Source organism: Protopterus annectens, chromosome 14.part0 (genome assembly GCF_019279795.1).
Source record: "Protopterus annectens isolate FY-2018-M chromosome 14.part0, PAN1.0, whole genome shotgun sequence".
NCBI classification, from domain to species: Eukaryota; Metazoa; Chordata; order Ceratodontiformes; family Protopteridae; genus Protopterus; species Protopterus annectens.
Window position 1 is genome coordinate 1,025,884,154 of NC_056748.1, and position 20,655 is coordinate 1,025,904,808.

The window sequence follows — 20,655 nt, forward strand, 5'->3', positions numbered from 1 at the left end:
CATGTAGCATTGACTACTTATGGGATTTGTTCCAAGTTCCACAGTAGGCAAAGGAGGCTGTGATAGTTAATCCCATACCACAGGACAAAATTCATAAGTGGCTCATAGCCTTAATCCTTTGCAAAACACGCGAGAATAATTGGGTTTACATCAACAGTGACTTCTGTGAAGTGATGCACCTTTCAGCATTAATTACTTGGATTTACACTTAATGTAGTGATGAGGATTCATCCATTAGAATCAGTTTACCTGCACTTGAAATGATCTTTCTAGAATACAGACAAATCAGAAAAAGCTGTTGCACTTGTAATGCATAATAAATGCTGGGTGTTATGTAAACAAAAGTCAAAAATGTATTATGTCACAGTTTTTCTCACTGTATCTAATCAGCTACATTGTACCACTGTCCACTAAGCCGTCTTGTACCATATCATTCTGTGCAGCTGACAACAGGACAAAGAAGAGGACTACACACAGTGAGCACAGACAGCAAGATTTTTCTGCCTTCAAGCTCTCGGAGAATGAGATGAGAGTAAAAATCTCTCCACAGCTTCTATTGGCTGCCCATCGCTTCCTGGCAACAGGTATGTTTCTCTTTAATGGAGAAAGGGACAATGTAATGTATTGAAGAAATAGTGATATTCTTAAACAACCTTCCTCTCGTAACCAGGGGCACCTGACACTTCCCATGTTATATAGGTTCATAGGTTGGTACTAGGCTATTGGCCCTAGGGCCTATACAAGCCTAGCCATAACAATTCCCTGGCTATTTCTTCCCACACTATTTACTTCCTGGACCCCTGTCTAGCAGGGCGACTGACGTGATCCCCGGGGTGAATTTCCTTTCTCCCATTCAATCATCAAGGTTCCTTTTGAAGAGGGCCAAAGAGGCACTCTGCTTGACATGTATGGGCAGTCTATTCCAGAGTCTGGGGAGTCTCTGGGTCAGGAACCTATCCCTCCAGCATGTTTTGTTTATTGTGATGACAAGGTTTAGATCCCTGAAGCGTTTGACTCTGAGGGATTGGGATTTCTTTAAGTGTAGCATGTCCAACAGCTCTGGGTTTGACACGGCCTTGTATGTTAAGCAGAGATTGCCTCTGAGTAGACGATATGCGACAGAATATAGCTGGAGTTTTTTAAGGTGGTCAGCATATGGCATCTGCTTTAGGCCTGTGATTTTTTTAGTGAGGTATTTCTGCGGCCTTTCCAGTTGTTGCAGGTGTCTTGAGAGGTACATACCAAATGGGGCATTGTATTCTATAATGGGTCTAATGAGGGATGAGTACAGTGGGACAATGACCTCCTTTTTCTCGATGAAAAGCTTTTAGTGATGAGGTGTGCCACATAGAAGGATTTCCTGACTGTTGTGGCAGTGTGGTTATCAAAGGTGAGACCACTGTCCATCTGTGTCCCTAAGTCTCTTATCACATTTCAGTGTTTAGTGTACTGCCACCTATGTGGTAATTCACGGGTGCATGCTTTTTTCCCAAAGGGGATAACTATACATTTCTTGGCATTGAGCTTGTGCCCATGGCTCTGGCACCAAGCATCTGTTTCTGTAAGGCCCTTTTGTAGAGTATACACATAATTTGGGGATTCAGTAATGGCTCCCAGTTTGCAGTCATCTGTGAACTTTGTTAGCCAGAGTCCCTTAGTGTTGGCCTGTACTTTAATATACCTTGTCCATTATTTTTCTACAAACTGAAAGTAGACTTGGGGGTCTGTAAGACTCTGGGTTTGTCCTACTCACCTTTCCCTTAAAGACAGGCTTAATAAGCACATGTCTCCAGTCTTGAGTCTGTCTATATTTATATGACCTAGTAAATAATAGATATAATGGTACCATAAGTTCGTGCTGAAGTATTCTCAGGTCATCGTTACTAATTCCATCTCCTCCCTGTGCTTTGTTTGGATCCAGTTTGCACGGTTCTCTTTCAGTATAATCTAATTTGATTCTAGTATCTGAAGTTACCTGGATGTCACTAGGACAATTTATCACTCCCTTTGTGGAGCCAAACTGTTTTGCAAAGATTTTGTAAATGTATCTATAATCTGTTGTGTCTAAGAATAAATTATAGAAGCTGCATGCAGTTTATCAATTTGTATGTCTTTACTCCTTCCACATAGTGTGTCTATAAGAAGGTTTCCTATTATGCTCAATATCTTTATATAAATTTTCTTCAAATTTTTCTTGATCTTGTCTCACACTATGCTTAAGTTGTTTGTCCAACTTGTTTATTTAAGTTTTCAAGGTTGTAGTTCAACCAATCTCTCTTTCATTTTTTTTATATGTTTTGGCTCTTACCTTAATCAGGTATCTTGTTCGTATGGAAATGTATCCTCCTGACAATGTATGCATAGATCTGGATGTTAAACATTTTTTGCACATAATTTCTTTTTCAAAACTTTCTACATTCTATCTGCAGTTTTTCCACTGAACACATCACTCCAGTTTGTTTACACCGTGACCGTTTTGCTTCCATATAATCTGTAATTAACCTTTCGTGCATTGGTTTAGATTTTTGTTTGGCAAAAGTATCTAGCAACAAATTAACCTTTATAACCCCATGATCACTGCACATCAACAGTGGTAAAACCGGACTTGAAATAGCAGTAATTTCTTTAGGAACACAAACAATGTCTAGTATGTTCAGTTGCCTGGTAGGTTTTCCACAATCCAAAGCAATTGCTGTTCCTGAATGTACGTTGTGAAGAATTTCCTTACTAATGTTGTTGAATCAATATTTCTCCAGTCTGTCTTTGATAAATTTAAGTCCCCAGCTAATATTCTTCTACCCTCCTGTGTTTCATGCAAGAAATGTATGAATTCCTCTAGGTCATCTGCACTTGACTTTGGTGGTCTATACACTTGAATAATCATTATATGTTCCAGAGTTGTCTTTATTGTCACAGTTACACAGTGTATAATATTGGTGTTATCAGTGAGCTTGTACTAATCACACCTCTCATAACTATCTTTAATCCCCATCATAACACATCCACCTAAGTTTTGTTAGAATGTCTGTTACAGTAAAAACATTTATACCCCGACAGAACTGGTTTCCATTCATTGTTCTTTAACCAAGCTTCACAAACAATAACATCAATCTTGTGGGAATGTAGCACATTTTCCAATAAAAAAACTTTATTAGTGCACCTAGTATAAACAACTATCAGAGATGCATCAAGGGTCGCTGTCTGCGAATTGTTAAAATTTTCAGCCTGGAAAAAATCTTTCCCAATGTTTTTCAAATACTGCAAAATATCTGCTGCAAAAATTCTCTTCCTTGATCTTGACAATGCATGCCATCCTGTCCAAACATGTGCCCAAAACTAAGCTTGGATGCTGTATACATTTCCATTTTTTAAAATAGGAATTTTTTCCATGTAGGTATTTACCCCCAAATTTTTTTCATTCACAATGACCTGACTATCGTTCCTGTATGTGAATTTGTGAAAAATACATCCTAACACCAGTACAAGATATACTATCTAAGAGGGCTGTGAGTTTCCTACTAACAGTCAGAGAGTCCTTTTAGATTAGATCATTTGTACCAACATGAATAAAAACAGATACATGCTTCCTTACATTAAGGCTTTCCAAGGCTTGTCTCATCTTCTATTTTTCTCCTGGCAGACATAACGCTGTTCAGATATGAGTAACAGTTCCTCTAACAGTTGAATCTCCAATTACAAAAATATCTTTTCTGATCAGATCTGAAGAATCTTCAACTTCTAATACAGTAATATCTGCTCTATCAATTTTTACAAAAGAATGATCTTAATCACCATTACTCTTATTAATCCCACTGTTTTCATTCCATATTACATTCTCATCCAGCTGGCTTTGTACAGCCACAGCTTGAGACATGTAGTCAACATCAGTCACTCTTCTTTTTTTCTTAAGGTAATGTTCATCAATCCATCCACGTTCAATTTTTGAGTTGTCTTTTCGTTCTTTTCTATTGTAAAAGTGATGCCTTTTCTGATAGAAAAATGTTATTCCCTCTAATCTGTGTGTTACATAAAACAGAGTCCTTTTTAGTATGTATTCTGTTACTTTACAGATATTAATCAGTTTCTTTTTTTTTTTTTTTCGTTGTTATTGGCTGTGAACTTCCTCTTTCTTTTTTTGTTTCTTTCTAAATACTCAGAATCATTAGATTGCTGAATACTTGCATCCAGAATTCCAAAGTTGCCAGGGACATTGTCTTGTTTTATAAGGGTTGAATGACCTTTAAAGACAATAGACACGTCATTTCCTAAATGTGTTCTGTTTGCTTTTTGCCTAATGTTATTCCTCTCATTGGTCCAGTCATTAATATAAGTAACAGTTCTTCAAGCCATACTAATAGCACAAATGCAATCATCAGTAAATCTAGATTTACTTCTGATAATGGTAAGCAAATCATCCAACTTCTGACATAAGGGACACATATCACTAGTGTTATCAGGTGTTATCTTTAAATATGCGTAGCATTTATTGCACTGTATAAGATTTATGTGCTTTAGCAAATCATTAATTGCATGCTCATTTAAGGAATCCATACTTGGCTTCAAATGAATAAAAGATTATAAAATAAAAGAATAATAAAATCAGTAACCACAGAATTCCAAGAGAACTTAAATCAACCTCTATGGCAAAAATCACACAAGCAATATACAACTAAATACATAAGTACAGTAAAGTTGCTCTGACCAGAGAAGTTCTGAAGGTCAGACAAAAGCTGTAATTCCTTTATGTCACATGAGAATGCACACAGTAGCTTCTGCTCACTATCGCTCGTAGTTGTACTTTTTTTTTTAACGGTAAAGATCAGTTAACCAGAAACCAAGCTAGGACAGTCGTCTCTGCAGTCTGTGTGACTGTATAGCTGACTAGGCCCCTTGGGATGGCTAGAAGTTGCCTGTTTAATACCTATACCTTTCTAACAATGAAAATTAAAGGTAAAACAACAAAATATAAATCCAAGTAAATCTTCTTGTCTACTAGCTAGCCCTTCCTTCCTACAAACATTGAAAAACAGTGATAAAAAATAAAATATAAATTCAAATAAAACTTCTCTTATCAGTTATCTCCATAGTAAATCATAAACCAAGATAGGATTGTTTAGATAAGCTCTGGATTTTCCTCTCTTCATTCTGTGTGAATTTATAGCTGACTAGGCCCCTTGAGATGGCTAGAGCTTGTCTGTCTAAAACCTATCCCTTTCTAACAATCAACAGTGAAAATTAAAGGTAATACAACAAAATATAAATAAAAGTTAATCTTCCTGCCTACAAGCTATCCCTTTCTTCCTACAAACAGTGAAAAACAGCAATAAAAATAAAATATAAATGCAAATAAAACATCTCTGCCAGTTAACTCCACAGTAAATGACAACCCAAGGTAGGATTGTTTAGATAAGCAACATGTACCTTCCATATGCATCCCTCCATTCAAGATAGAGTTATGTCTGCTAAATAATTCAGATTCAAGGACATTTTAAAAGGAGCAAACAATTAACTTTAGACAATGACTGATCTCAGGATGGGAATACAGTTGGTTATACTGTTTATAAATATTTTACGATTGTTTGATCTCACAGGATTGCTCTATATGATTGATTTGACAATATTACTATGCAGCAATCCCTGTTTTGAGGATGTCCTGTGACATTTTTTGTTTTATGATGACGGAATCACAGTGTTACTGATATATAAACAGTAATGATCTGTGTATTTATTTGTATTCTGTGCTGGATGTTTATTATAATGACTAAGCATGAATGCATATTTAATAATATTCCAAGGGTATCTTGAGAGGAACCAATGGCTAATTTGTATTTCATGATGTTTTAGAGGTTGCATTTAATGACATTATTGCTTTTCATGAATTCAGGTATTAATTGATATGTTATAAACATTTTCTCATGATGAGTAATATGATTTGAAATATACTTTTAATGGGGAAAACAGCATATAACAAAAAATATGTACTTCCAAACATGTTGTTACATTGAGGACTAAGTTATTGTACCCACTGATGAACAGTAATTCAGGAACACGTTAGGAGTAAACAACACAACAAGATATACTGACATGTAGTGGTTTTATTTCTTAGCATTTTTGAATGGAGAGCAACTGATATTTTTGAGCTGGAGATGGTGGTTATGCTATTAAATGAATTTCATATTTTCAGGTACTCACTGTTTGATATATTTTCTAAATAATTTACTGTAGTATATACAGTATGGTTTGATTTAAAGGACCTGTGATTATGTGAGGTATTGCCAACTGTGCTAGGAGAAATAGGGCAGTGGATGTGTAAAATATGGCAGCATAGTTAGCTGGAGTTTTATAGGATCAAAGGAGGTTACTAGGCTAAAGGGCCCCAGGAACCTTACAAGCCTAGCCAAATTCAACTAGTGTTGCCAAGGTTGTCTTGTTCAAGCAGGCACAAATCAGAACCTAACTGCCCCAGTCCAAGAGAAGAATTATGTCATTTGAATATCAAACTGATTTGTACAGGTGCTTGTTGTTGAAAATGTATTTGTAAAGTTGTTTGTATTAAAAAATGTACCAACAGTGGGTCCTGCTGGGCAGAAAAGAAATACACCTGTATGTCAGACTGTATTATAACTGTTGAAATGAATGTATTTTAACAGAGGATACTGGAAGAGAAATTAATCTCAGTACAACTAACTTTGAAAAATAGTCTGAAGTTAAATTACCTGGTTTAGGCCATACATATTGTATATTACAGTTCTGATTGCAGTTAGAGACAAAATGTCTGAAAACCAGGACGAGGAATCATACTACATTGTCCTTAGGGGTGAACTAACTGCTATCCTGGGAGGGTGGAAGTTTTTTAAATGGTTTTATAGCTTCCAGATACTATTACATATCGTAGCAAAGCTCTGTGGTTGTGTTTTATGACATACATGTGGTAGATTCTGGTTCAATTTCTAGTAAAGGGGGTAGTGTGGGAAACAGAAGTCAGGTGACTATATGTGTGTGATGTCATTCTGTAAGCCAGCACTGAAATTATGCTTTAATACTAGATGAGGCAAGTCTCAGGTCAGTCTGTTTTTGAATCCTGACAAAGAAGGACCAGTCACCTACATCATTTTGCCTTGCTCTAGTAAGTGAAATAGAGGACAGTAACTCTTTAGATTAGTCTGGAAATTATAGTGAGATTAGATAAGCATTGTTTGTCTGTATCTATGTGAATCTTTCCATCAGTGTTATTTGCAATATTTCATGTGATTGAAACTCTGGTGTTTATTGTGAATAGATATTTAGTATTTTCATGTTCTTTTATTATTTATTATTAAATATATTTAAATTTTTCATCGTGGCTGGTCTTTTAAAGAATGTTTAAACTTTGAGAGTACTTGTATTTATTTGGTGACACTGTGGCCGCTCCTGAATGCCTTGCTGCATTGTCCAAACACTACCATTTTTATTAGTAATAATTTTACTCAGTATAATTGGGTACCCTTGTAAGGGCCTTAAAGTAGCTGGCTTTGGCGTGTTCTGGTGGCAGTATCTACCTTGTAGTCTGGGCAGAGGGGGCATGGCTGGTAAATCTGTGCCAGCCTTTCCCAGGTGTATGTGTGTGTGTGTGAATCAAATCTCAAAGTGTGTGTGTATCAGCTACTTGGAACAAGGTCACAGAGCACTGGTTTCACAGAGAGGGTGGTGAAGGACTTAGCTTGGAACATTTGGCTGAGGACTCAACTCTACAGCTGTGTCAGTGGAGAGTCTTATTTGGGGCCTGGAGAGAGAGAGAGAGAGAGAGAGAGAGAGAGAGAGAGAAACTCAGCCCCAGGACAGGAGTATGTTCCCTGTGTGCTTTTCAGAGAAGTTGTGCTTGGTGCAGAGAGCTGCATCCAGAAATACTATGTGCATCTATTTTTGTTCCAAATGAACATCCCTCACACCAGTGTCAGTGGTGAGGATTGAGACTCCTTGATTACTGGCTCAAAGGAGGGACATCACAGGGCCCATTAAGGAGATAAAGTTACATTGTGTGGTAAAATTGTGTAATCTGCTGAGTGAAAGCTTGAGGACAGATGGCAGATATATTTATTAGCCTGTTGCACCACCAACTCATGTGACTGTAATAAATGTGTATTTGTTGTTGGAGCCAACAAAACTGCAGTCTAAATGAGTGTTGGATTTGCAATGATGAGTTTTATTTTGGGCTGCTTTGTAATTTTTAATTCATTATTGTGCTGACAGACAGGTTTTGAGTTCTTGATGCTCCCATGAGAGGTGGTACTAACTATGTGTATTCATTTCAGTATTTAGGAAATGACTAGATGACATTTCAAAGGAGATCACTTGCAGCCAAGCTATGTTTCTTAATGGGCTAAAAACGTCTTACACCACACCATTCATTTAACAATCTTTTAAATGAGAGCAAATTATTGGCCATTCTTATATGCAAATTCCACCTCCTACATACCCTAGTATAGAAGAATCCTCAACCTAGCTTAAATTCATAACCTTCAAATTCAATAACTGGTTATATCTTATTAACCTACATTGCTTCAAGATAAATACATCCAAAGTAATTCTCAAAGACTCGTTCTCAAAACATTTAAAAATCCAGTTCCACCCTAAAAATTCTGTTATACCATATATAACACAACTTTATCCTCTCCTTTCTCCTTATATCCATAACTTCTTATACAATTTTCTTTTCTATTAAAATCCATTATTCCATTATTGATTTTTCTGCTAACTTATAAACGGAACCTACAATCTTATAGTTTCGTAAAGAAACCATACTGATCAAAGTTCTTAATGACACATCTCTTCATAATATTAGAAAGTTGATTTGAAACAGTTATCTATATACACACCCAAATCCAAACATTTTTCATACTGATTTACAGTAGTGGAGTCCAAAGAATAATTGGGAGGTTGGCATAATATTTTAGGTGTTTACCTCACAGACACATGGTGCAGGGTTTAATTCTCATGGGGTAATTGGTTGGCTTAAAATGGCCCGCAAGCATAGTTAGCCTAGTAATGATCTATGAACCTGTAAGAATACCCAGAATAAATTTTCCCAAAAAGTGTAATCTTACACTTGGAAATATTAAATATATTAAACTTGCCTATCCTAAGCTGATCCTTTACTATTAAAATGCAAGGTGCATGTTTAATGTCATCAGCTAATTTACTTAACTGACTTAACTGAGTACCCCTACTGCACCCCATTACAGCAAAAGTTGAACAGAAATAATATTAGCAGAAATGGACCCAAAATCAATCCATAGAACAACTCAGTTCAAGTATTCCCATAATAAAAAAAATTATCTGTATCCTAGGTAAACTACTGAAACGGTCTTGTATACCACAACAGTACCTACTTCTACATGGTGATATTCATCCAAATCCAGGCCCAAACACTAGTTACCCTAATTCCCAATCCCCCTATCCTGCCACCTCCCATCCCCCCCAGCAAAAACTCACTCCTTATAGCCCACCTTAATATCAGAAGTTTAAAAAAATAAGATCAGCCACCTGCATGCCTTGTTAGATCTACACTCTTTCAATATCATATGTCTAACTGAAACCTGGCTCAAACCAACCACTAAAGATAATGATATTCTCCCCCCAGGCTACAATATAATTAGATTAGACCGCCCAAACAAAAAAGGAGGTGGGTTGCTATGTTATATAAATCTGAGCTGCAACTCTCTTCCCTCGATTCTATACATTCTTCAACTAGCAATGCTGAAATCTTAATGCCTAAGCTTTTAATCAACTCCAATAAATCCATCTATATTATCTGCTCTTACAACCCCCCCCCCCCAGATAATAATATTAATACCATTGAAAATATCCTCTGTTGGCTCTCCTCTAATTTCCCCCAAGAGACCATACTCCTTGGGATCTCAATATTGACTGGAATAGCTGTACTGCTGATAATCCTACTACCCTAATAAACCTTCATGGCTTTCATCAAACCATCTCCTACACAACAAGAACTCACAAACCCAGCAATAAACAAACCACTTTAGATTGGATACTAGTTAACAGTAACCCCCAATCTTACAAAACATGTAAAATATTAGCAGCGAGACCAAAATGCTACCTCGCTACCACTTGCAACAATATTGTCAACAGCAACCAGCAATTATTCACAGTTGCAACACCACGTATTAAATAAAACCAGATTTAATGACAAAAGTTAAGCGCTTTCACCTGCACATAGCGAGCTTCATCAGAACAATTAATACAGCAAAAGAGAAGACATTTAAATACCAATTATTGGCGCCAAAATGTCTTAAAGCTGTAGGCAGTAGTCATTTTCATTTGCTTATACAAAATACAATAAAAATAAATATATAACTAAAATACAGACATAATGCAATCCATTGTTGTTATGTTTAACAAACTATATAAAACAGTTGTTTCGTAAATATTGTTTGTGTAAAATGTATACCTATATACTAAATGTAAAACAAGTAGAGTCTTACAAACAATGAAAAATAAAAGGCAGCTGTTGCAAGACAAAAGCGACGCTTGGTAGATGGTAAATCCTTTATAAGCAGAAAACTCCAAATCCAGAAAAAATACAGACAATGTTCATCCAAGATAAAGCAGTGCAAGCAACCACAGCAGTATTAAGCGCTTTCGTCTAGTAGATGACTTCCTCAGAATACAAAACACTGCAATTAGCACCTGTTTAAATACATTGCTTACCCAATCACAAATAACTGACATCATTTCCCCCATTAACAAGGCTGCAAATACTTAATACAAGCCAAATATAAAACAATAATACATGTAAAAAGTTTAACACATCCCTAAACAGTGTATATAACTAAATAAAAAACATAGATTTTAATTTCAATAGAGAAGATAAAGAAATTCTATCATTTAACCCAGGAGCATGATAAGCATGAAGCCTAATTTGCCATTTGAGTTCTACAAACTCCAAATACTCATTCAAGGGTCCCCCCACGAGGTCCCAGATCTACCTGTTCCAATATAAAGAACAGGAAGGAATGGGTAGGTTCACTAACCAAATGTTTATATAATGCATTATTTTCATTTTTATTTCTGATATCATATAAATGTTGATAAATCCTTAACCTTAGGGCATTCTTAGTTTTACCTACATAGAAACTTGCACAGAATCTACACAAGGCCAAGTACACAACCCCTTTAGTGTAACAGTACATCCTTTTTGAACTGGAAATATATCCAAAGTTTTTGAGCTTGATTTTTTCTCTGTCCATAACATGAGGACATTGGGCACACCTCCCACACTTAAAAGTACCACCATTGTGGGTGTCAAATTTTTGCTTTTCAAACAGTCCTTTAAGGGAAGTGTCTCTTTTGTAAACCACTTGCGGTTCAATACCAAATTTCCCTGATAATTCAGGGTCAACATCAAATATTTTCCAATATTTGGAAATAATGTTTTTAATGTCATAAAAATTGGATGCGTAGGTAAGAGTAAGCACCCGTCCAAAATGTAAAGGTTTACAGTCATTATGACTTTTGGTGGACACCTGCCCTAGTAGTGCAAGAAAATGACCATTCATTCTTTTAGTCTTAACTTCATTAAAAATATCTATGACAAAGGTTTCAAGGTACCCCCTCTTACAAAACATGTTTTTTAATATTTCACATTCACTAAGAAAATCCGCAAAATCAGACACCATTCTGGCCAGTCTTACATATTGGCCCTTAACTAGGGCTTTTTTCTGGTGCAATGGGTGTGCGCTTGTATAATGCAATAGTGAATTTGAATAGGTAGGTTTCCTATATAGTTGTGAAACAAAACAATTGTGTTCAAAGTCTTTCTTGATGGTAACATCTAAGTAATTAATCAGTTCTACATTGCTATTCATAGTAAACTTAAGAAAACTTGTAGTTCCATTAATATAGGTGAAGAACCTCTTCAGGTCGTCCTCAGTATCTTTCCAGAACAGGACTATATCATCTAGGTATCGCCCATACAATACCCATGAAGTCCTAAATTCCGAGTTAGTAACAAACAGGTCCTCCCATTGTGCTAAGACAATGTTGGCAAACACTGGAGCACAGCACGCACCCATTGCAACACCCTGTTTTTGCTTAAAAAGATGCCCTTCAAAGGTCACAAAATTATTCTCTAATATTATTTCCATACATGTTCGTAAAGTCAGAATGGTGTTATGATTAAGTGTTTAATTGGCACATAAATAGTCATAAAACCATTCAAGGCCAATTTGATGTGGAATAACTGAAAAGAGATCACAAACATCAATAGTAACTAATATGTTACTATCAAAAAACATGTCCTGTTAAACTTTAGTAAGAAAGTCCCATGAGTCCCTAGTCACAAGACTACATGAATCTAGAATGTTTTTCGTCATATTGTCAATGAACTTAGCAATACTATAAGTTTTTGAGGCTTTTGCGTCCACAATTGGTCTTAATGGTGGGTTTTCTAAGGATTTGTGAATTTTTGGTATGCCAAAAATTGTGGGTATTTTTGGATGGCTTATAAGCATATAATTATAGGTTTCTAAGGTAATTTGCCCATTTAATAATAGCTGTTCCAATTCCAGGTCAATATTACAATATGCTATATTAATCTCATTTCGTGAGACCTCAAGATAGACATCACTATACAAAAGTTCCATCATCTTGCTATTATAATCAACCACATTCATAATTACCATGCCCCCACCTTTATCAGGTTTCATTATTCTTATGTCACGATGCTCTAAAATTTCACTTAGTAGTTTTCTCTCATCACAGTTCAAGTTAGCTTGACCTGTTTTTTTATACTTGTTCACTAATAAGTTCCTGATATCAGCTTCACATAGATTCTCAAACAGCTGTACTAGGGGGTGTGATGGGGGTAAAAAAATACTAGGCCTACGTGTATCCAAATGGCCAGTAATAGTATTGTTATCGAGAAAATGTAAGGCCAAATTAAGTTTTCTTGTAAATTTAAGTTGTAAAATAGAGTCAGTAAGGGTCCATTCCTTAATAGGAACAAAATTAAAGCCCTTTGATAATAACTCGGCCCACCTGGTGTCAACTCTGACCTGGCTGTAGTTATAAATGTTAAAATCACAGTTATTGTTGCTAATAACATTAAGTACCAGACCACTATTATTATCGTTGTCAAAATTGTTTTCAGGGTTTATCTCCTGTATGAACCCCATCTCCCCCTACAGGAACCCATCCCAGGGTTGTTGTCATTCCTGTAGTAATCCTGCCTCGCCTGTCTCTGGTTCTGTAACCTCTCCGACCTCCGTAAAGGAGGTTGCTCTAAAGGGGAAACATTTCCACTATTGCCTTGTGCATGCTCTTCAATTTCATTATCCTCAGTACAAGAGATGTTATTAACAGAAAAACTTTGTTGTCCCCTCGGTGGATCTAGATATGCTCTACCATTCTCATAGTCCACCTTATCACTTAATAATTTCCTTTCCTTCCTAGTCTTTAATTCAGTTAGTTCAGTGTCAACATGATTAAACACAGCATTAAAGTTATTACGTTTCATTTCAAACAACAAGTAATTTTTAATGCTTAAATCTAAAGTATTAATCTCCCTTAATAACAATGACATTTTACGGTTGTTGTCAGATATTAAAATTTGAAGCAATTCACACCCTTGCCTGTTAAAAAATTGTAGGAGTTCTTTATGAAGGTGTGAGTCCTTTTCCAGTCCAGTGGGAAATTTCCGTAAACGGAGCCCCTTAGGCACCTGCTCTCTTTTAGTACACTCAGTTAAATATTCATTTTCCAGTTGCAATTTTTTATATTTCAGAAGTAGCCCTCTAAAACTAGAAATTTGTTGATCTAATGTACCTGGGTTAACATGATTATTACTAGAGTTAGAAACTCGATTAAAACCAGTTTCGGTTTTAAGCCATTGCTCAACCGATACATTAAAAGTCACTTCCTGCCTATCAACAGAAACGTTCTGAGCCTGTGTGTTACAGCTAAAACCATTGGTGCTACCACGAACTAAGTCAACTTCCTGGTTGCTGTGAAAGCCCGTTCTTTGGGCTGGTGTAATAAGCAAATCACTAGTCTCAGAGCCCTGTGAATTGATAATGTCATTCGACCCTAAATAAAGAGGGTTAGACATTAATTTGTCCACTTTTTTAGATAAATCTAAAACTGTTGCAGTTAGAGTGGATACAGATCTAAGTAGAGTCTGCAGTTCTGCATCGCCAGTGTCATGCATCTGCTCGCCTCCATCCATGACAACAAACAAGTAAAACAAGTAGAGTCTTACAAACAATGAAAACTAAAAGGCAGCTGTTGCAAGACAAAAGCGAAGCTTGGTAGATGGTAAATCCTTTATAAGCAGAAAACTCCAAATCCAGAAAAAATACAATGTTCATCCAAGATAAAGCAGTGCAAGCAACCACAGCAGTATTAAGCGCTTTCGTCTAGTAGATGACTTCCTCAGAATACAAAACACTGCAATTAGCACCTGTTTAAATACATTGCTTACCCAATCACAAATAACTGACATCATTTCCCCCATTAACAAGGCTGCAAATACTTAATACAAGCCAAATATAAAACAATAATACATGTAAAAAGTTTAAAACATCCCTAAACAGTGTATATAACTAAATAAAAAACATAGATTTTAATTTCAATAGAGAAGATAAAGAAATTCTATCATTTAACCCAGGAGCATGATAAGCATGAAGCCTAATTTGCCATTTGAGTTCTACAAACTCCAAATACTCATTCAAGGGTCCCCCCACGAGGTCCCAGATCTACCTGTTCCAATATAAAGAACAGGAAGGAATGGGTAGGTTCACTAACCAAATGTTTATATAATGCATTCTTTTCATTTTTATTTCTGATATCATATAAATGTTGATAAATCCTTAACCTTAGGGCATTCTTAGCTTTACCTACATAGAAACTTGCACAGAATCTACACAAGGCCAAATACACAACCCCTTTAGTGTAACAGTACATCCTTTTTGAACTGGAAATATATCCAAAATTTTTGAGCTTGATTTTTTCTATGTCCATAACATAAGGGCATTGGGCACACCTCCCACACTTAAAAGTACCACCATTGTGGGTGTCAAATTTTTTTCCTCCTCCCAATCTAACATCACTAAATTGGCGTAGATGGGGGCACATGCTGCCCCCATAGCTACACCTTTAGTTTGCCTGAATATCTCTCCTTCATAGTAAATGAAATTATTTTCAAGTACTAAAGTCATTAGTTCAGTAATGAGACTAATCCTGTCCCAACTCAATTTAGTATATTTTCTAATGCTATTGGTAAAAGCCTCAATTCCTTGGGTTGGGGGTATACATGTGAACAGATCAACCACATCTATGGAAGTAAATAGTAAACCTTTGCTGTCTAAATTTAACGGAAAATTCTTTAGAAACTCCCATGAGTCTTTTACTAGATGTTTGGGATTGGGAGGAGGAAAAAATCTTTAAAAGTGAACATATGGTTAACATAAAATATTACTCATGATTTTTGGATGATATTTATATCTTATGGAAGGGGGACCAAAATTCTTTCATAGATTTCGTAGAATATCTTAATAGTAGTAGTGACTATTTAAAATTTACTACTGATTATAATAATATAGGAGTAGCTTATTTGGACACTCTTATTACAAGTGTAGGTAATGGTTTCAAATCCAATATTCATAGAAAAGCTACGTTTACTAATTCATATTTGGATTTTAATAGCAATCATCCGAGAAAACTTAAATATAACATATATAAAGGACAGTGTATTAGAGCTATTAGAATGACCTCAAAATATACTGACATGATAGATGAGGTAAGATATATTAACAACCTTTTTAAAGAAAGAGGTTATGATCATAATATGATGTTGGATATCAATACATATGTCATTAGTGAATGGGGGAAGAAATATGTACCACTTTTGGGCTTGAATACAAAGCAGTATTCTGAAATGGAAGAGAAAATTGTTACTACAATTAAAAATGATATTAACAGTTATAATAGAGCGTGTATAATTGAATATGGCCCCCATAGTAATTATATTAAAAGTATTTTTAATCGGAACTGGCATATTTTCTTGACAGATCAAGAAACTATTGATATTTTAGGGTCCAAGCCCTCTTTTAAAATGGGTAGTAATTTAATAAAGTTACTTGAACATGGCAATAAATGTTTGAAAAAGGAACCTGGACATACTGTCAAATGTGGGGCATGCCATCAATGTTATGCCATATATGAACAGAGACATTTAATTTTGAACATTATTAAAACCCAAATTATTTTTAAGTATGGCAATTGTAACACTAATATGCTTGTTTATCTTGCAAAGTGTATGACATGCCCATCCTATTATATAGGAAAGACTGAGAGAAAATTTAAAAAAATAATTTATTCACATTTGTACTGTATTAGAGCTAAGGACATCAAAAATGCACTTTATAAACATATAAAGAACCAGGGCGATGATCATTACTTTAAATTTGCCATAATAGGAAATGTAACTACAAATCCTAGAGGTGGTAATATTAAGAATTTTTTAGCTTATAGAGAGTATTGGTGGCAACTATTAACTGATGCCATGACACCTCCCGGATTAAATGAATCTATAACTGTCAAACCCATTTTAGTGTTAGATAGGTAATATATTTAATACATTTAGTATATAGGTATACATTTTACACAAACAATATTTACGAAACAACTGTTTTATATAGTTTGTTAAACATAACAATGGATTGCGTTATGTCTGTATTTTAGTTATATATTTATTTTTATTGTATTTTGTATAAGCAAATGAAAATGACTACTGCCTACAGCTTTAAGACATTTTGGCGCCAATAATTGGTATTTAAATGTCTTCTCTTTTGCTGTATTAATTGTTCTGATGAAGCTCGCTATGTGCGGGTGAAAGCGCTTAACTTTTGTCATTAAATCTGGTTTTATTTAATACGTGGTGCAACTGTGAATAATTGCTGGTTGCTCTTGACAATATTGTTGCAAGTGGTAGCGAGGTAGCATTTTGGTCTCGCTGCTAATATTTTACATTTTTGTTCCGAACGCTTGTTTCAGTGGTAATCTTACAAAACAGGTATACTTCTCGATGATATCAGTGACCATTCTCTTACCTTTATAACAAAACTAAAAACTTCAATAACCAATCAAATAAATGTCAGAACCATTCAAAATACAAAAACTCTAAACCTACCTAACTTTCAGGCTGAGCGTAGAGCATGCAATTGGACTCCCTTAAAACACTTAGCACTTGAGGAAGCTGTTTCCTATTTTAACAATAAATTTCTACAAATTCTCAAGCATCATGCCCCTTCTCGTACAATCAGAATCAAGAGCAAACCAGCTCCCTGGCTCACAAAAGACACCAGGCAAAAAATGCAACTTAAAACAAAATCTGGGACAAATGGAGACATACAAAAGATCCTACTGATCACTTACACTTTAGAAAGCTTAGAAATGCCACTAAAAAAGCCATTTTCCTTGACAAAAAAAAAATATTTCCAGCAACTACAACAAACCCAACATCAAAACCCACAAAAATTCTGGTCTGGAATAAATAAACTACTTCATCCTGGCCACTCAAACTCCTACCCCATCTGACTCAACAGTCGTCCATCCAAATTGCTGATACTTTTAACAAATTTTTCACTGAAACTGTCCAATCTCTATCTAATTCTTTACCAGCAGTGTCCACCTCTAACCCACCTGTATCTTCTAATTCACTAACCCTATTACAACTACAACCCATTCCTACATCTTTCATACACAAATTGCTTCTGAAATTCAAACCTTGCACCCCTTCAGCTGATCTCCTCCCTACTGAATATCTAAAATTGGCAGCTGGAGTTCTTGCCTTCCCCATTTCCATCTTAATTAACAGAACCATAATAGAATGCTCTATCCCAAACATCTTGTATCATCCCCCTCCACAAGGGTGGTAAGTCAACTGAACTTTCCAATTTCCGCCCAATAGCCCTTCTCTCACCTATAGCAAAAAATTATGGAGAGATGCATTTATCGCCAACTTCTTGATCATCTCCTCCAAAATCACTATCTAGGTGACTGCTAACATGGTTTTAGACCTTATCATAGCACCACCACAGCTCTCCTTTCCTTTACTGACTGTATAAATAAAAATCGTAACAATCTCCTATCCTCTGCACTTTTTATTGACCTATCCAAGACATTTGACATGGTGAATCATGAACTATTGATAAACACACTTAATTCTCTCGCATTAGATACACACTCAATCAAATGGTTTCAATCTTACCTAGGAAACAGACAGCAAGCAGTCCTCTGGGACAATGAACTGTCATCTCTGCTCCCTATCACTCTTGGAGTCCCACAAGGTTCAATCTTGGGACCGCTCCTCTTTACCATCTTCATTAATGATCTGAAAACCTCCCTTCCTCAGACTACCTGTATACAATATGCTGATGACTCAACTTTAATCTGTTCCTCCTCCTCACCGTCCCAACTTCAAGCCAGAATCCAAAAAATATTTACCTTAGTAGAAAACTGGTTCCACCAACGATGTCTCCTCCTCAACCCTAAAAAAACTAAATTACTTCTATTTACCCCTACACATAAATCCTCCACCATAAACTTCACAGTCATATCTAAAAATGGCACCACAATAGTTCCTGACACTACCACCAAACTTTTGAGGGTAGCAATTGATCACAATCTTAATTTCGACACTCATATCAACCTAACTATCAAATCAATGAATAGAAAACTTGGTTCCCTATACAGAATTAAACCTTTTCTCACTCCTTCAGCTAGGACTACTATTGCCCAAACTCACCTGCTATCTACTCTCCCCTATGCCTTCCCAATCTTTACAAACCTCTCCAACAGCAATATCAATAAGCTGGCCACAGCTTACAACAACATAGCCAGATTTGCCTCTGATACCCTATATAGTAACCATCACTGCAAAAACCTAAAACTTCTAGGATGGCTTGAACTGCAAAGCCAGTTTCTTTTTCAGCAACTCATAATCATTCACAAGATTCTGCATCATTCCTCAAAAACTCCCATTCTCAGAAACCTTATTATCCCCTATCAAAATCTTGCTACCTTGCGATCTGCCAACTTACTACTTGTCTCTTCCCTAAAAGCTCTCTATTTACTAACTCAATCAGTAAAGCGTGGAATAATCTACCAACTAAACGTACATCCATGATTTCCACTTCACTTTTCAAACATCAGCTTAAAATCTTCCTAAAATCACAATGGCTATGTCCTTGCTCAAATCCTGACTGACACTGGCACCTCTTGGCTTATCTCTCTTAAGTCTATAATTTCTGAATTCCTCCTCCTTTGGTGTTTCTCTCCACTTACCCTACCAAAAGTATCTTTTCATTAGTATAAGTAATATCTACCTACGCTTGTCTATCATGGCCTACAACCATACCTAAGGGGGAAAAATGTATACATGAGGTTTTAACAATTTTTAATTTGAATATTACTAGTATGGAATTCTCTTTAATTTATTTATTTTTATTCAAAATTTTCTTGTATTGTATTTGGAGCTTATCTCCCCGGTCCTCCGCTGAAAATGGACATGTATCCAGTCGGAATTTCCCGGTCAACAAATGTAAAATAAAATAAAATAATAAAAATGAGGAACCCCCCCTATTTATAGTATAATCACGATAACATATCCCTGTGATACATATCTTTGTTGCCCTACCTCCTAACCAAATTTTAATCCACCTAATTGCTTAATGTCCATAACCACAATATTCAACAGTTTTAATTATGTACCTCTGAGGCAGTGCATTAAAAGCTTTGGTTAACCCTAAATAGAGAACATATGCTAGAGCATTACTATCCAAAGCCTTAGCCACTTCTAAATATATGTAGTTCAAATGTATTGCAATTAACTTGCCTATAGAAAAACTACACTGATAAAAATTAAAATGCAGAGTATTCTTATCCATCATCATGAAGAAAATCTATATTCTTTCTAAACAGTTCGCAATTAAATCTGTAAGACTTGAGTGGCCTACAGTTATTTACTATATAATTACACAAACCTTATGGATAGGAACCTCATGTGCACACTTCCACTGTAAAAGAAACTGTCTCACCTTGTAAGATTCTGTAGAACAGGAACAGTAAACATGATTCTGTAGAACAGGAACAGTAAACAATTAACTAAACACTTTAATGCTGTAAACAACATCTCACTTATTTGGTTGATACCCAGAGCTGAATCTTTAGTAGCGCCTTAGTACATAACTTATTAACTCTTCAATAATTTCAGAACTCAGTTATATATTTGTCAGAGTCATTTCTGTCCTCATCTTTCTACCATGTGACATCATTTGACATTTCTAAAGTATTGTGCAGTAATGGTACTCTTGAGATGTTGGATTTATTTCAACGCAGGTTTTCAAAGAATACATTTACCCTGACAATTCTCATTAAATTCTACATCTTGGACATTAGATGTAAGAATCTTTTCAGGTGTAGTGTACTTTGACATGGTGAAGGTGTTTGACTTTCTCCCTTATCAGGCAATATTTAATGTATTGACTAAAGTTAGCATTAATCTCTACATTAGCAGACTAATCATGTCTTGGCTTGCTGATAGATCACATTATAATTTGGGGAAAAAAAGGCGATTCCTCTTACAGTTAGTATGTGTGC

The 20,655-nt window shown here is 35.7% G+C and overlaps 1 protein-coding gene across 1 annotated transcript in view; it reads left to right on the plus strand.

Annotated features, from left to right (window-relative positions):
• The window catches only part of CNNM1 (cyclin and CBS domain divalent metal cation transport mediator 1), a 580,179-nt gene that overhangs the window by 113,202 nt on the left and 446,322 nt on the right, over nt 1-20,655 (plus strand). The window contains exon 3 of the mRNA XM_044056831.1: nt 444-584. Within this exon, the coding sequence (XP_043912766.1) occupies nt 444-584 (141 nt within the window). The remainder of the gene's footprint in view (nt 1-443; nt 585-20,655) is intronic.